General features: G+C 29.7%; 1 protein-coding gene across 1 annotated transcript; it reads left to right on the top strand.

Annotated features, from left to right (window-relative positions):
* Positions 1-8,160: 8,160 nt before the first annotated feature.
* Positions 8,161-16,881, top strand: LOTGIDRAFT_235372 (hypothetical protein; the record flags this gene model as incomplete). The annotated part of the gene is made up of 10 exons (XM_009064569.1): positions 8,161-8,335; positions 9,043-9,239; positions 14,048-14,216; positions 14,578-14,607; positions 14,761-14,931; positions 15,240-15,452; positions 15,665-15,796; positions 16,038-16,082; positions 16,348-16,494; positions 16,778-16,881. Exons 1-10 carry the CDS (start codon positions 8,275-8,277, stop codon positions 16,879-16,881), a joined length of 1,269 nt encoding a protein of 422 aa, XP_009062817.1. The 5' UTR covers positions 8,161-8,274.
* Between the last annotated feature and the right edge of the window lie 1,082 nt (positions 16,882-17,963).

The raw sequence follows: 17,963 nt of genomic DNA, 5'->3' as shown, positions 1-17,963 counted from the left end.
ATTTCTATATCATTAACACTTGTCAAACATGTAGTTAAGTCAATTATCTTTAATGTCTATATTATTATCTTCATTTTATCTCCCATGTTTTTATCTAGGATCTTGGTAGTCAGACTTGTATACTGTCTTTGAGGTTCTTTCAACTACCGCAGTAGTTTTATTGCCAGTGAGTGTCTTTGAAATAGGGATCTTTTCTTTAATGTCACTATGAGAAATTTGCAAATTTTTGAATTGTTTGTTTTTGAATTAAGTTTATCAACTTAAAAGACATATTGATTAATAATTCTATTAATGGCATGACATTTAATTTGATGTCAAATGCCATTATTCAAACACTGACACTGATATACACTTGTATGTCAAACCAAATATCACAAAAATCAATGAAACTTAAATCCCTATCAAATCTCATGCCTCATTTGCTGAGTCGGTTGCATTTTCTATGGCGTCAAAAAGAAATATTGACTGACCAAAAAACTGACATGGGTGAAGGCAATATTTTTACTTTCATGTGAGCCTATGACTCATTAATATTTCTTTGATAAACCATTTTGTATCTGGGAAAATAAAAAAGGAAATCAAATTGCATTCCAGATTATTGTGTTTTATTGAGGATTGTGCAGTATTTTGTAAATGATGCCTTTGTTCTTAGAATTTAGATAATTTAGCTAATCTTTTGGGATTTCTTACATTGGTTTTCTCATATTTAAACTTTGTGCCAAATGTTAGCTAATTTTGATAAAATATTTGAAATGCAAGATGTGTTTTTTGAATAACTATCTTATTTCTGGCAAAGGAGAAATACAAAGAAATTGATGCAATGTTAACAAGAATGATATTATTCCAGACAAGATAATAACCTCCCTAATGCCTTGTATAAAACTCAAAAAACTCTTTCAATATCTCTTCCCTAGACATTACAATATCACATGATCATTACACATTTGTTGGTGTTGGAAGTACTAAGGTTTATGATATTTTGTTAATTTAATAGAATATTTAACCTTTCTGTTGACTAAAGATCATGATATTATAGAAATATGGTGGAAGTTATCAGTTAAAATAATATTTATTATATGATATGAAAGCCATGTGTATCCAGCTCTATTGTTTAGAGCAAGAAATATTATGCTATCTCTTCTTGAAACAAGGTTGTATGCTACTAGCTTTATTTTAGGATTTCATTGAAATATTTCAGCACACAGTTTCTGTGAGCCTAGCCAGTGCTTTTGTGAAAATTGTTTAAGATCATTGAAATTGTATATGTAATATGGTATACTTTGGATACTTCTTAGGAAGATCTGATTGTCCAAATTTGGAGCCATACTTGTAACAGATTGCATTTTACCTGTCTACCACAACCAATGCCCTTTTACTTATATTTTTCAATGGCTCTTTGTATATAGTAGAAATTTTCAAATGGAATTTAACATCTTACTTTTCTGTATTATACAGAAAAAGGCAAAAAAGATAGTGCACAGTGTTGCTTTAAACCGATACAGAGTTTGATAATCTGACACAGTGTAGTTTTAATAATATTTATAAATATAGAATGTTTGTATATATAATTTACAATGATATCTGTAGATAAATACTCAAATCATGAGAAATAAAAAAGTTCATGGATAGGATATATTTGTATGTTTATTTTAGTAGAAATCACCCTATCATTATTATATTTCACATTTATCAACAATTTCCTATTCTTTTATTAAAATATTTTGTAATTCTGTTAGAGTTATCATATATTCAGATAAACAATGGATCTTTTACATTACCATGGTATTTCTAAATTGCCATCAAGCTAAATTTAATTTGTACTTATACCATACTTTTGCACCTTTTAGCCATTTGCTGTGATTTCCATTCAGATAAGAAATGTTTTTGTGTCATTCAGAGGGTATTCAGAAAAGAAGATGTTATTGCAGTGGCATAGTCATGGGGACAGGGGGGCCATCTCCTCACCTCAGCTCCCCTTTTGGATTTTAGAGGTTATTAATCCAATCTAGGAGAATGCAATTTTGGCCTCCCTTAATACACCACATTATAATTATAAGAATATTCTAGACTCATATGATAAAAAGATATATTGTTAGAGTGGAAAAACAATTCAATTGTTATCATATAATTAAGAAAATGATGTTATTACGTTATATAAAGTATATTTATATTTTTTTTTTACAAAAAAAGGAAAATACATATGCAATAATGATATATAATAAGTTTAGGCTTCTGGTAATGCAATAATATAGAAATAATGTTAACAAATTTAGAATAAGTTTATATTTGTTAATATATACTTACAGATGATAATATGTAAATGTTTCTTTCTCTGTTACCAGATGGAAGTATAAAATATTTATATTCAAGTGAATATTGAAATAACTATAATATGACAGGTAGTTGATGAGTGCTCTTTTACCAATGTAATAAACGGATTGAAAGATGTGGTTTTCTGTTTGTTTTGTGTGTGTGATGTATATTGTTTCGTTTATTTTGTTGTGTGGTCCACTGTGTTAAGTGGTGCACTGTTGGTGGTTGGAGACAGATGATTATCTGTTGTAAAGTGAGTAAGTGGATTATTGTGGTGATGATTATTTGACTGTTCAGTTCACATTGTTGTTGTTATTCAGGTGTTAAGTTCACAATGTTGTTTTACTTAGGTGTCAGTTAAGTGTTGTTTTTATTCAGGTGTTCAATTCACAGTGTTGTTGTTATTCAAGTGTTCAGTCCACATTGTTGTTTTTATTCAGGTGTTCAATTCACAGTGTTGTTGTTATTCAAGTGTTTAGTCCACATTGTTGTTTTTATTCAGGTGTTCAATTCACAGTGTTGTTGTTATTCAGGTGTTCAGTCCACATTGTTGTTGTTATTCAGGTGTTCAGTCCACAGTGTTGTTGTTATTCAGGTGTTAAGTTCACAATGTTGTTGTTATTCAGGTGTTCAGTCCAAAGTGTTGTTGTTATTCAGGTGTTCAGTTTACAACGTTGTTTTTATTTAGGTGTTCAGTTAAGTGTTGTTGTTATTAAGGTGTTCAGTTCACAATGTTGTTGTTATTCTGGTGTTCAGTCCACAATGGTTTTATTATTCAGATGTTCATTGTTGTTATGTTGTTACCCTGATGTTCAGTTCATAGTGTTGTTATTTTGCTGGTGTTTAATGGAGTTGTTAATCTGATGTTCAGTTTGAGAAAATGATTTACTGGTGTTGTTGGTAGATGTGGTATTTGGGGATGTGGACAGTTCAACTATATTGTTAAATTGGTGAATGCTATATTGCTGAATATTATAGGACAGTGTATGTCATTTCCATCCTTTAAATAAAATTTTATCATTGGTATCATATTTTTTAGTGCATAACATGAAAGGGCTTTTTAAATTTTATGACATTGGTGAAATTTTCTCACAAATTTACTGTCTAATTTCAAGCCTCATGTAATAGAAGAATATTAATGGTGCATGTCTTAGTTTTCAAGAAAAAATAAAATAAGTCTGTGTTTAAAATAGAAAAAAAGGATGAAAAATGAAAGTCAATTTATTATTGTCTTGTAAACGGAAATGAGATGTATTACAAAATGATAAATTTTGTGATTATTGTTTGTACAAAAATGAACTGTATTCCTGTTGCTCAAGGACACATCTCTATTGAGAAAATCTTTTTTAAATATCAGTGGTGAATGAGCTATAGAATAGATCTTATCATCCAATTTCATGAATTCTTAATAATAAGTATATTAATATCAATTTTCATTGACCTTAGAGTTTGATGTGTACAGGGTTCTCTTATTTGACTCTATGCAAAAAAAATCCTGCTGTCAAAACTTCCTGTTATCATATTGCTGAACAAGTACACAACTGTTGCACTCTACTGAGCAATACCTTCCATCAATCGTGTATTCAGAAATAACTGAGTTAATTTAAAAGAACATGAATGAAAAAACAATTTATCATGTTCTACTGTCAACTATTTCATTTAATTAATTTTATAAACATCAATTACAGCACAAAAATAAGATTTATCTGTTGCTAAACATGGCTGAAACTATTTTCAAAACATACCGTAAATTAAAACAATCATGGTGTAAAAGGAAAAATAAGATGTATCTAGACCATTACATATCATGTATTTCGTGTTCTACTGAATAATTGACACAGGGGCTGTTGATTTGACTATAATTGCTAGACAAGACTAATTAGAAATTCCAAGCTTTATTGCTTTATGCAGAGTATTCTTTGGTAGAGATTTACTGGAAATGCTTGGTGCCCTAAAGTTTAAACCAAAGTACCAAAGGTGACAAAGCAGGAAAGCAGAATGTATGGTCTTCTTCAGAAAGTTCATCTTAACTTTAACCCTCGGTATCAGTTTATTTAGGATTTTGAAGATCTGAGGTCAAGCTTATTCATTATCATGCAAAAATTAGAATTTCCTTGAGAATGGTACAGAATACCCTGGAATAAAGGGTTGTTTATTATATTGACTATGGTATTAAAATATTCTTGGGTTGTAATATTTAGTTATTATGATATATCTATTATTAAATATATTCTGACAAGTTTCAATTACTAGAATAATTCCAGCTTTTAACAGAATTACTCCATAGATAAATCTTAACTATGCCTTGTTCTGACTGACAGCAACAAGTTCTTACAGTTAGATTTATCACTAATACTGCCAGCAGCTCTACAACCAAATTGAAAATATTTCTCATACTCATACATTTAGCCTGACAGAACATTTTTGTTACTAGTAGAAATTTTGAAATCAATAAAACAGGATGTTAAAAACATTAATTCAGTTGTCTTGTTGCCTAAAGTTGATTTGTTAATGATTTGAAATGCAATTCTCCCAGTTGACGAAGTGATCACTTGTAATACAGAGTGACATAAAAATGGCTGCTTGTTAACAATGCTAGTTATAATGATATTCCACATTTGGTTACTGTATAATTTACTATTGAATAATATTCTGTTTTCTTCTGGTGCTATTGAAATTCCTTGACACGATGACACAATGGAATGTCATAATTCATCCATTTAAAATGAATTACTTTAAATTGTTTTCAGTACATTTTGAAAAGCTTCGTAGTTGACTCATGGCGTGGGGAAATATTGAGACCAAATATAAGGGGTAATTTTGCTTGACAATTTCACTTTGACATTGTCAATTGATCATTTTAGGCTTTCTTCATTACTCTCCTTTAATACTTTTTTTGCTAATTTTGTATCCATATTAAGTTTGAAATTTCTTTTGTTTGACAAACTTGAAAAAATGTGAGTGACAAGCTATTTTCAAGTTAAATTTTTCAAATCACATGTTGGCAAGTATGATTATTTGAAATCAACATTTCACTTTGATGTAATTTGTGCAATTTTATGTGACCTGTTGAAATTATTTTGCACAAAATGAAGTCGGTCGTCTGATCTAATTTAGAGATGAATGATGGTATCTCGACCATTTCTAGAGGCTGTTGCTAATTTCTTGTAACCTGTACAACATCGTGTGGTCTAATATAATTGACTGTTATCATTGTAATTGTTTTATTCCAAATGAATCATCACATGGAGAAGTTAACTGGTAATATTGTTACAATAGTACTCCATCTTATGTCACGCACCATTTCTACAAAGATTATTATCATCTTAGGCTGAAAACTATCAATTCAATCTTCTTTCTTTACAATATTACATCAGGTTTTCTTAATTCTTTTAAATTCTGATTTAAATACAGAAAGCTACAAGAATTTCATAGAACTAAAAGAAAAAAAACCGAAATAACAAAGAATAAACCAGAATAAGGCAAAAAATAATTTTCAATACAAAATAATGCTACTCACTGTTAGAAATATTGTATTTACAAGCCAAAATAGAGCACATTCATAGAATTAATAGAAAGATCATAAAATTGGATATAAAAAAGCTCAAGTTTGTCCATATAATATTTTCCAGAAGGTAGCCCTCCTATTAAGGTGATATAGTCTTAACCTACATTGACAGTCATGTCCTTCTTAAAAAGTCATCAATATCTGAATGTGTCATAGAGATTTCTGACTATATTAATTATTGACAGAATATTCATAAAGAGAAGATATGTATCTTGACATTAAATATTCACAAACTAACAAACAATCAAATATTACCTGAATCAATCAGTGTACTTGTAGAATTCCTGCTAGAGTAAAAGATGAAGTGGATACTTGTCAATGGAGACTTAGTATTCTAGTAGTCTTCAACTATCAAGCCATATGATTCAAGTGATTATATTCAGTGAAATGTGCAATGTGTCCATGTGTGTTCATATTTCCTGCAGGCAGGAATTTGGAATTTTTTTTTATTTTCTTGGAATTATTATTTGAATTATTCAATGTAATAAGTTTCTGGATAACTTTTATATAATTGTACACTTGCTGTAGATCAACAAAACAAGTGAAATGTTTGCTCAAGTCAGAATTCAAATCAATTTAATCTGAGTTAATTATTTTGCATCTGTAGTAAAAGAAGAATTACTGGATTTAGTTTTAGGAAGATACGATATAAAAATAATTGCAATAGATTATAATAAGTTCCCTTTTCTTCTATTTTTCAGGTTCATTCAATTGGTTGCCGATTTTCATACTAATTTCACATATACAAGCTTTACGAAATGGCATTGATAGAGGTAAGTTAATTATATTAAAGGTTCACCATGAACAACATGGCTGACTTTAGAAAAACACTTGTCATTGGAATTTTCGAACACGGATAAAAAATTTGGCTGTAACACTGTTACTGATTAGCTTGACGAAACAATTCTCGTTCCTGAAACAAATTAACTTCTGAAAATGGAGAACCATGCTTAATAAGCTTTACTCATTGACACATTGTGAAATTGGTCCTGAGTAAATTACATGTAAGCTATTGATTGCCCTGAAGACTTTACAGTTGAAGACTTTTTAAGTTGATTCCAAAGATTAGTCCAGATTGACCTCAACTCAGATACCTCAAGCATCATACACTACAGTACACTTTTGCAAAAATAAGCATCAATTGACATTCAAATACCTTAATATAGTATGAAATGCGTAATGCGGACACCTCAAGTTGTATATAGACTGGATAAATGCACCAAAAGCATTTCTTAGCAGCTAAAACCTATGATATTTAGAGAGATACAATGTAAGCTACATTTAAACCAATGATACAAGATAATACCCTATCTTATATCTGGATACAAATTGATTGCTCCTGCTGGCTTTACCAGGCTTACATGTTTCAAGAAAAGTTTTAACATCACAAAATGTTATTTTTCGCAAATCCACAAAGATATTATCTGGATTAACTGTTAAAAGGTCTATAAGTCGAGTTAAATCCAATGTATTGAAAAAAGCATTTTACATTTGGGTTTGTATTACATTGGATTATTTAATGTAATTCACTTTTAATATTTAAAAAAATTATTTTTGTTGAATTGGATTTTGAAAATTCATGGCTGTAAGCTGATTGCTTTGATGATAAAATCATTTAGCCTCTCTTGATGATTAATCAATTGCTGATTTTTACATTTTAGGGCCAATCAGTTGTGAAAAGGGACAGAGTGAAAGAAAAATTTGGGTAGAAAAGGGTGATTCTGGGGAGATATTGTCTCCGTCCTATCCAGCCAATTATTCAGTAGATTTATATAGTTCTTGGTGTCAAATAGAAATAAAGTCCTGTAGTACTTGTAAAATAGAACTTCAATTTATAGACATTAAATTTCCTACATGTGATGAGAAGGGAGTACAGGGACTTAATAAATCTAACAAGATATGCATTCCAGGGTAAGTAGTGATTGCTGACATGTTTCTCTCAACCTTATATAATCTGATGTTGTTAAGTGCTGACTAATGACCAATAAGACAAATTTGACCTACTTTATGAAGGATCATGACTTGAGGCACCTTATTGCCCAGCAGATGATAAAGCCATTCCTCTAGAACAGAGTTACTAAATGAATGGTGAAAGGATGCCATTTGGCATATCATAGCTTGTGCAAAGCTTAAAATGGACAAAAGTTTATAGGGCATGTTGCAAGATCTGTGATAAAATCTGTTCAGGCAAACCAATTTACCCAATCAACAATTCTTGGAAGATGATTTTTTTTTACAGAATTGCTAAAGAGTATATTTCTTATATTTACAGCTGTGATCATTTACATTTACATGAAGTAGATTATCCATATAATAAAATAACACATAGAAATTATCATCATGGCCAACAGAAATATTTATCTATCTCATCTAATTTACGTTTATACCATTGTATGTCTAATACGTCTACAGTGGATACACCTAGAAAATTTAAAATTCAGTTCCAAATATTAGGTAAGTTAATGTTTGATCTTCTAAGATGAAGACAACCTTGTTTTGTTGCTATGTAGCATTATAGAGCAATTATATCAAAATATTACATGTGGCTGATCACTGATCCCTGAATCTATTTCAAAACTAGTTTTAAAAAAAAAAAAATCAATTAATTTTATTCCGCAAAATCTGTTCTTCATTCGTCAAAAAATGTTATTCAAATGTGAAAATATCCATATTATAAATATGTCGAAAAATTATTTGTAAAAGGGGGTCCCAGGATCCACTTCTGTGAAAGAGACTTGAATCAAGAATGAGATTTTCTTTCCAGTGTTGATTATAATCAGAAAAATTCCTGAAACTGAAATTTTACAATCAAAAGTTTAGATAAAATTATAGCAATCTTGACATAAGAGGGGCAAGGAGTGCATCTAAATTTTGACAACATTAAATCTGGAAATTCCCTACTAGTATAAATCACCAACTCCTCTAATGAGGAATTGTGTTGTCCTAAACAGATGTTAGGTACAATATCATAGTAATGTTATAAGTTATTAACAGCTGTAGATTGCTGTTGGTATCAGATCTTAATCTTGATACAGAGTGGTATTCATGGTGATGTGAACACAATCTAATAACTGTTATTTATCACTATAAAAAATATTTAGTCACATATTCAGTTCTATCATGAGGGCATATAAATAACTTTCTATGATTTTTCATTGTAGATAAATATGAGTTAAAAGTTGGTCATGTTGATGAAAATTTAGGTGCTAGTGTTGGATGGGTGAAGTCTCCAAACTTTCCCAATGGTTACGCCATGAATGGAGAAACATTTTCTTTTTTATTACAAAATCTTGATCCATATGGTCATGTACGGGTAGTTTTTGATGATTGGGATATTGCACCAGATAGCCAGGTTAAAGTAAGTACAAAATATGGTCTATTGTAATATTAGATTTTAATAGCTCTTTACCCTTTTCTTTATTTTAAATTCTTATCACACCCTTTATAGTGGCAGTTCATCAGATAGCAGCATGAAGTATTAAAGTAGCAAACTCTTTTACCTTAAATTACAATGACAGAGTGACTTGATTATCACAGTACACATGTACTGTGTGTGGCCATTATAACTGGTATAGATGTGTTCTTCCAGCTTCTGATAGAACAGGTTTATCCCCATTAGACCAATTCAAAATTGAAATTGTCTTCGTCTACATTTCTAAATATATTGAAATTCTAGAGGGTAAGGCTCAACTGTTTTTCCTGATTTGGTCTTCTTGAAAATTTCATCCCAAGAAATTTAAATGCCATTTTGCTGATTTCTGTCCATTGTTCTCTGTAACATGGTTCTTTATAACCTAGGCCGAGTTCTTATTAAAATACAATTTAGTTTATGTAGGGTTATTTTATTGGGTATATTGTCTCCATTAACAAGCTGTACATAATATAAAACTTACTAATACTAACTAATACTCAGATGATATCAAATGACATCATTTCTTTATTCAATTAGCAGTGCAAGCAAGGAGGTGAAATCTGACACTGTACCTACTTTATACTGCTGGGCAGACCATCAGAAATATTCTGCTTTAAAAGTGGTTAGAATTCTGCAAGTGTTAAGAGTGGTGTTGTAGATTCTTGACCATGTCTGCCAATTGTAGAAAGCATCAAGCATGATAATTTTCTTTTAATTGTAGATGGACATAATAGTTTCAGACAATTTCCAAATTATTAATGGAACTATACAGAAAAAGACATGAAAAGTGGCACTTGAATTTATACAAATATTGTAAATAGTCACTGTAAGAGATTGTGAGAAAATCAGCAGTATTTTCTCAATAATTATTTTAAAATGGTCCCCCATGAAGTATCCAGACAGTGGGTCTCTACCATGGGAATAAAAATCAGACTGGATTAGGTTTCTACTGGGTAGGAAATAATGTCAATTACATACACCATTTATATACTGGTGTCTACTCTGACAATATCAAATAACTGTAGATGATTTAAACTAAGTAGTTGGAATGATGTTGACATGTTTAAACATCTTCAGACAAGTAATTAAAGACAATTAAACTAATGGAAGTGCTTTTCTTTGAGTGATTTCTTCCCTGGTATTCCATGATTTCTCATATTATGATTTCCACTAAGTATATATCTCCCAATGAGCTGATGATTTGAATGGTTTGGACAGGACTAGAACTGAGGTCTACAGACATGCATATGCAGTGGCTTATTTAGGAGGTGGGCCATTGGGACATGTTTCAGATACCACATTATTACCAAGACATTTGATACACTGTCTTTGCTCATCTTGTTACACTGAAGATCAGATCAATACTTTTCATCATAATATTTGAGTGAAAACTTGAAAGCTGGGATGACGATCTGAGGCTAGCCAGAGTTTATGATATACCACAATTTGGAAAGACAGAATAGGATGTGGACACAACTGCTCAAAATCTAGATGATTTCTCTGCATGTCTATCAAACTATCTGTCTATCTGTAATTGTACAAACTGAAACTGGTGTAATGTTACCTGTAATGTATATCATGTTAACTTGACATGTTTTTATTATCTCCCTTGTCTGCTTTTCTACATCTTTATAATCAGCTTAAAACAACAGATCTATGATAGCTGCAGCATTAGACATAGAAACTTTATACAGCAGTTTTTACACTAGAACAATTAAAATTCTAGAATTTCGAATCTGAAAGATGAGATAAAGTTCTGAGCAAAAAAAAAGTAAGGACTTGACTTTTTTGTTACCTGAAAAACTTAAATGAATCATTACAAATTACAATTTATTTTTTGAGTTGAATTCCTCTCAAATTCACAGACTTGAGAACTTTAAGTTTTTTGTGGTTTCCTTGTCTTGGAATTATACAAAAATTTTAGGCATTTCTATTTTTTCTAATAGTTTTATTTAAAGTCTGTCTATGCAATAGTAAGATAATATTCAATTAGATATTCATTGTCAAGGAGTGGGTGGAAGGAGAAAAGCCCAAAGCTAAAGCCTAATGCCTCATTTGGATATAGCTAGTTAACCAAATTGAAGATAATTTTCACTTTGGAATTTAACAAGCTTCTGAACAAGGTTTTCCAAATGAAGCTGTCACTTGTCACTTGTGGTAATTAAAAGGTCAATTCTTCTTAAAATAATTATCAAGACATTATACATACAATTAGACAAAATATTAGGTGGCATTGCCTGACAACAATGGACACAACCATGCCATTTTATGTCCACATTATTAATTTGAATATTCAAAATACTAAGTCATTATAACTCTGCTCTAATAGAAGTATTAAGAAAGATAAGCTACTTTAAGGTAATGATGAAGTCATGAATAAAAATAATGACTAGAAAATTAGCTTTCTCTCTGCTTTAAAAATGTGCAAATGCATGAAGAAAAAAGTGAGTAAGGTATTTTAGAGAAAATCTTCACAATGATGACATGTGAATCAACAAAAAAGAAAATGAACAAAAACAACACGTGTAATATGATTGATTTGTACCTTAACTTATGAATATTTTAGAATTACCAATTCCAAGCAAGTTAAAAAGTAAGCTTTCTGTAATTATGTAGATGTTTTTGCCTGATTTTGAAACATCTTTAGAATAATGGTGGAATGTATAATTAGGTTGTAAGTTGTTAACATTTACATTTGAAATAAAGTTGTTATTCCGTAAATAAACGACTTCAATATTCATGTTCAATTAACTTCTAGAAAAATTTGAAAAATAAAACTTTTGGTGTATAAGGAGAAGGTATACCACAAACAATAATGACAAGAAATTCTAGTAGAGTTATTAAGATGTTTAATGTGTTGAATAAGTATGAGATAAGAAGATGGTAAGGGGTAAACTATTAACATCTGGCTAATGGAATAAGATAATGCTCTTTATGCACTATAGGTAATATCTAAACCTATTCAAATTTATTATCAGTGGTCAACCCCCACTTTAAAGATAACTGTATTTAAAAAGTCTTGAAGCAATTTCAATATGTAATTGACATTTTTCTTTTCTAGAACTTGAATAAGAATAAGTTGATAAGATTGTAAAGAGGTTTTCTAGTCTTTGCATGTGTATTGGGTATACTTATAGCTTCCATTTGCATATCTTTGATTTCTGTGGTTCAGGCAATTGAAACATTCTTGACTACATTATGATGTCACTAATACAAATGCCATTCAATCCAAACGTAGTTTTTGCAATAGTAATGTCATATTTGATCAAATTTTTCTAGATTTATGGGACTCCCAGTCGTGAAAGTGCCTATCTGAATGGTGTAAATGGAAGCTGTAAGTGTATCAAAACTACAAAACAAAAAACTAAAAAAAGCAAGATAAGAAAACCTCTTTACAATTCATTAAAAATCATTATTTGAAAATAAGAAAAAAATGCTTAAACAGAATAATGGCAGTATTGTGTATTTTAAATGTTGATACAGAGATAAGCTGTTGTCTAACTGAGTAGTAATGTCAATATATCAGTGAAATAGAATAAAATTTTAAAAATTGGTTAATTACAGTATTTGGCTGAAGAAAAATTATTGTTAGACACACAGACCAGATGAGGCACTTCTAAGAAAAGAATTGACATTTAATGAAAATGATATTTAAATTTTGAGTAGTTAGATAGACTACTTTCTGATATATCTAACAATGATGTTTATCAGACTAACAACATGGACTCTGTAGGAGCACCTGCTCTGTATTTATTACAATAAGTATGGTAGACCAGAAAATATTGATAAAAACATGTGTGTTAATGACTGAGAATAGATTTAAATACCGTAATCAGTGTAATGACCACTGGTTCTTCGTCTTAATACTCTCTCCAACACCTGTAGCTAATTATTTATTTTTCTACATCAAAATGTCTATTTTATCAATAATAAACTTGTTACCTACGCTTTATAGTTTCCTGTTTTTCTGCCAAATTAGCCACTCAATGGTCCATTCTTAGTAGAACATAAAAAATTCTGACCATTTCACTTCTGTTCCAAGTTTTATGTTTCCTTCTCAAGAAGTTCTAATGATGTTGTGAGTTAAATGGAGCCTTCTATTTCTTGTTCTCTTTATTTTATTGATATTTGTTTAGAAAAAAATAATCTGTTTTGAAGATTACCTGACAAAAAATATCATTTCTAGTAGAATACAGTTACTGTCTTCATTAGTGAAGTAAGATGTAGAAAGTGGCGTGTAAAATTTAATATCATTTCATACTAATTACTTATCTACTTATCATAAATAAAGTAGAAACAATATACCAATATTTAGACCAGAAAATATTTCACTCTAAAAGATAGTTGTTCTATTTTAGTTTGCTAACCCATGACTCCAAATCTCAAGTACTTGTTGCAGTTTTGAGTTGAGAATATGTCTAGTTATTTGGGTGGGACTGAAAGCATATTAAATTGATTAAAACTTTTTGTAAGAAACTGAATTATACATCGCTATCTCTGTGTATGATAAAAATTTGCTGTACCTAAAATTCTCAAAATTTTACTCATTACAGGATGGCCCTGTAATGTTGAAATTGAATAAGTTTCAAATTATAGACATTTTTGCATGTTCTCCAGAGAATGATATGAATGGTACAAAAGCATGCAGTTAAAATATTTACATGTTTTTCCTTTTTTTTGATATAATTGTAAATATTTTCAGTTAAAGGTTGAGTTATTATGTTTTTCTAATTTTTTTAATGCATATATTTCAGGTATATGATGGTTTAAATATAGATTCCCCATCAATAGTATTAAATTTAAATAACAGACCTGTAATACTATCAGAAAGTAATACTATATTTATTGTATTTAATACTGGTACTAGTAAATTACCATGCTGTCAATATTCAGGATTTAAAGCTGCTTACCAATTTGTCTCAGGTAAGTAATTTTAATTATCTCAATGTAAATGGGGCCAAAATTTAATTTAAGAATATTTTTGAATATTTATAAAACAGTTGTTCAGTAATTGATATACCAACTCTTCATTAATGAAACTACATAATTGCATATGTATATATGACAAGGCAATGTTTATTTCAAGAAACTTTTAGTAAGAAGAAATGGGTAATGGAATTTGAAAATTAGACTGCTTTATGAGTTAAGAGCAAATGAATTTCATGTAAAATCCTTTTAACAAATTAATGGAAAGACCAAAAATCACAAAATATACACATACAAAGATGACAAACATGGTTACTTCTCAGTTTTTCATATTTTAAATATTTTTATTTCTTTACAGAAAAAGTATGGACAGAGCAACCTGTAACAGGTAAGCAAATTACTGTTTCGATCAAAATTGATGCATTGGTTCTACAGAAGTTCTCTTTAAGATAAAAAAAAAATGAAACCGCAATAATTAGATATGAACGCCTGAACAGTTCTAAATCTAACATAAACTGAATATTGTTTGATATATTTATAGATTGTAGTAAAATATATCCTATGAAATCTGGTGGTACAATTGAATTTTCTGGTCTAGCCTCTGCTTTTCCGACATATTTTGATTGTGTGTGGATAATAAAACGTGAAATTAAAACAGACAATCAACCTGATGGAGTTGTATTAAGAATTGGTGAAGTTCTGTTAGGTGATGGTAAGTAATATGTCTTTAACCTAGACCCCACAAATCTTGCTCTACCTCAGACATGAGATACAGATGTCATATCTTCACTATTTAGGGTCAAACATTCCATGTCATATTATATCAGAGGTTTTTTAACCCATTTTTGGTCACTAAATTTTGTGAATTTGCGTATATTCTTCAATGTCATATTTCCAATATGGTTCTACCATACAATGAAGGGACATGCCTTTCTCTTAAGTAAAATGTATTGAGGCCATGGTGCACACTTTGCCAGGTGTTGTTATTTGTAGATAGTTAAGAATATGTTATAATTATAGGTTGGATACAGTATAGTAAGAGTAATAATTTAGAGATAAGAGATGGTGTAACATCAGAAGGAAAGTTATTAAATAAATATACCTATGAGAATCTGAGTGATGTTAGTCCTATATCTACCACTAGTAATGGTTTCTATATTAGACTACGTGGGTCTTTCTACAGTACCGATAAATTAAATTTCATTTATACCACTTATAAAAATGTTACACAAGGTAAGTGATCACCAGTCATCTTGAATTTTGTTGAAGTAGACTTGATGAGTTAAATCATTTTATTGTATAAAACACCAGTGCATTCTTAGTTTACATATTATGATGCCCATTTTGTTGTTGAACATTATGATTCAAAATACATTGTGGAGCAGTTTTACTCAAGGTTTGTTTGGAGACTAAAGGGAGATAAATCTATATACTATCTATTGTAGAAGGATGTCCAGGCTACTATGATTTTCTGTGTAGCAATTTATTATGTATTGATCAAGAATTAATGTGTGATAGAGTAAACCATTGTGGAGATGGTTCAGATGAAATTCCTATCTTAGATTGTTCAGCATCAGGTAAGTTTATTCTTCAAAAAACTAGGAAATGACATTTTATTCAGATTCAAATATTGCAGAATTGATATTCATTATGTAATTCATTCTTCTATGTAAAAATTGAATTACATGTATTTGGTATCCTATCTTATTAACAAAATGAATTCTCTGACAAAGATGACTAGTTATCAAATTACAGATTGTAGGTCATATTTTGCCAAGAAATTTAATTGTTTTATTAAAATGCATTTTTTATTCACAGCATTATGGAAATTAAGTTTTAAATGGTCTGTCCCAGATTTTATTGGTGAGTTTTTAAAGTACTTGTAAACTATGAATGATTTGACATAATGTTCATTCATTTATTCAGTTGCATGATTCAAACACGTCCAATTGTATTATATATCCCACTTGGTAAATGAAACACTCACTATAGAAATCATTTTTTATTAAAATCCAATTCTTCAAAAATGTGAAGATTGTAGCCAAGCTGTTTGGTGTTTGTACAGTATAATATAAAGATTGAATACAAAGATTAATGATAATTCTAACTGAATATTCTATATTTGCAGGTGAATTATCAACAATAAAGAGTATTAAAACTGAGAGACCATGTTATCGAGGTTTTATGTGTGTTAGTGGTAGAGAGTGTATAGCCAAATCAAAACGATGTGATGGTATTAGAAATTGTATTGATGGCTCAGATGAACATAGATGCTGTAAGTTGAATCATTTGTTGTGGAAATATGTGCCAATTTAAATATCTTAATTTTTAGAAGATTATGTTTTCAAAGCTATCTGGGAAGAATTTGATAAAACAAAGATGACTCTATTAACCTCTTAGTTAAGCTAAGATATCAGATTAGAGATAAAATCAGAAATACAACTAGTCAACTTTCTTTTAGTGATATAAAAGTAAAAAGTTACATATTGAATATGTCACCTATTCTACTCTGTGCTCAACAAACAATACCTCTTATCTACTTTGTTTTTATTTTACAGATGCAAGAGCTGCTAATTCAAGTCAGCATAATTTTCAGCTCAACTCATTATTGATATTGATATTATTATTATTATTATTTATAAACAAATATGTGATATGTTAAATTATTATGAGTTTTGCCTTATTTCTGTGGGTTTGTCTATTTACTCAACACAACTCAAAACACTCTCAAGTCAGGTCGACTTTATATATTTTAAGGTGAAACTTTTACGTATGCAAATGAATTATTTATGCTTTTTTTTCACTGTGTATCATTTATACTCAAATAAGTAATCATATTATTTGAAGAAAAAATTTTAGGATTCAAAATTTAGTCTTGGCTCAAGTTTTAAATGAAATGCTATTGTCTGAGTAATTGAGTAAAAAGACAAACCCTACTTCTATTATACTTTCCATTGTGTCTTGCCAAAGAGAATTATTACTTTCAATTTATATACTCCATTCATACTCAATGTCAATAATTTGAAATTATCTATTTGAAAATGTATAATGTGACCCCACATTGAATTGAAACATCAACTCCAAATACTATTGCTTGTCAAAGATTGTCTTTGGGTTGTTGAAAACACCAATTAATGAAACAATTATTTTGTTTTTATGAATTTACAGAGGCATATTTTTTGGATCCAATTACAGTTGAACATTAAGACCAATGTAAGTAATTGAAAATTTAATTTTTGAATTTTTGAAGTAATTTAAAATATTCATTTCAAACATCACAGTGGTTTGAGAGTTCCAAATGAATTTCTGGAAATTCTGGATGTACAGTATGATCTATTTATAGAACTGTATTATACTTGTATTGTAAACATTATTACAGTATTGCATATATTTATTTATTTGAGAATTGATTTATAAAATAGTTGTAAATAATGAATATTAATGGCATATGGCTTTTCTTTGTTAAAAAGAGAAGAGTTCAGCTTTATGTACATTTGAAATTCACTGTCAGTGATTATACCAGTAATTGTATATATACCAAGTGTATATTTTCACTTAAATCTTATAAACAGATTGTCACAGTATAGAAATATTCTGATTGGTCGTATTATTATAGGTGATAGGGATTGAAAGCAAACATTTGGAAGCACAGTCCATGCCATCTTCCCTCAAGGAAGATTTGAACCCATGCCACATAATCGCTAAGCAGACAACAAGAGCTATTGCTAGTCCAACTGAATATTG

Source organism: Lottia gigantea (assembly GCF_000327385.1).
Source record: "Lottia gigantea unplaced genomic scaffold LOTGIsca_63, whole genome shotgun sequence".
In the NCBI taxonomy this organism is placed as follows: domain Eukaryota; kingdom Metazoa; phylum Mollusca; class Gastropoda; family Lottiidae; genus Lottia; species Lottia gigantea.
The sequence above is the reverse complement of the archived record's forward strand: the minus strand, read 5'-3'. Positions and strand labels throughout refer to the sequence as shown.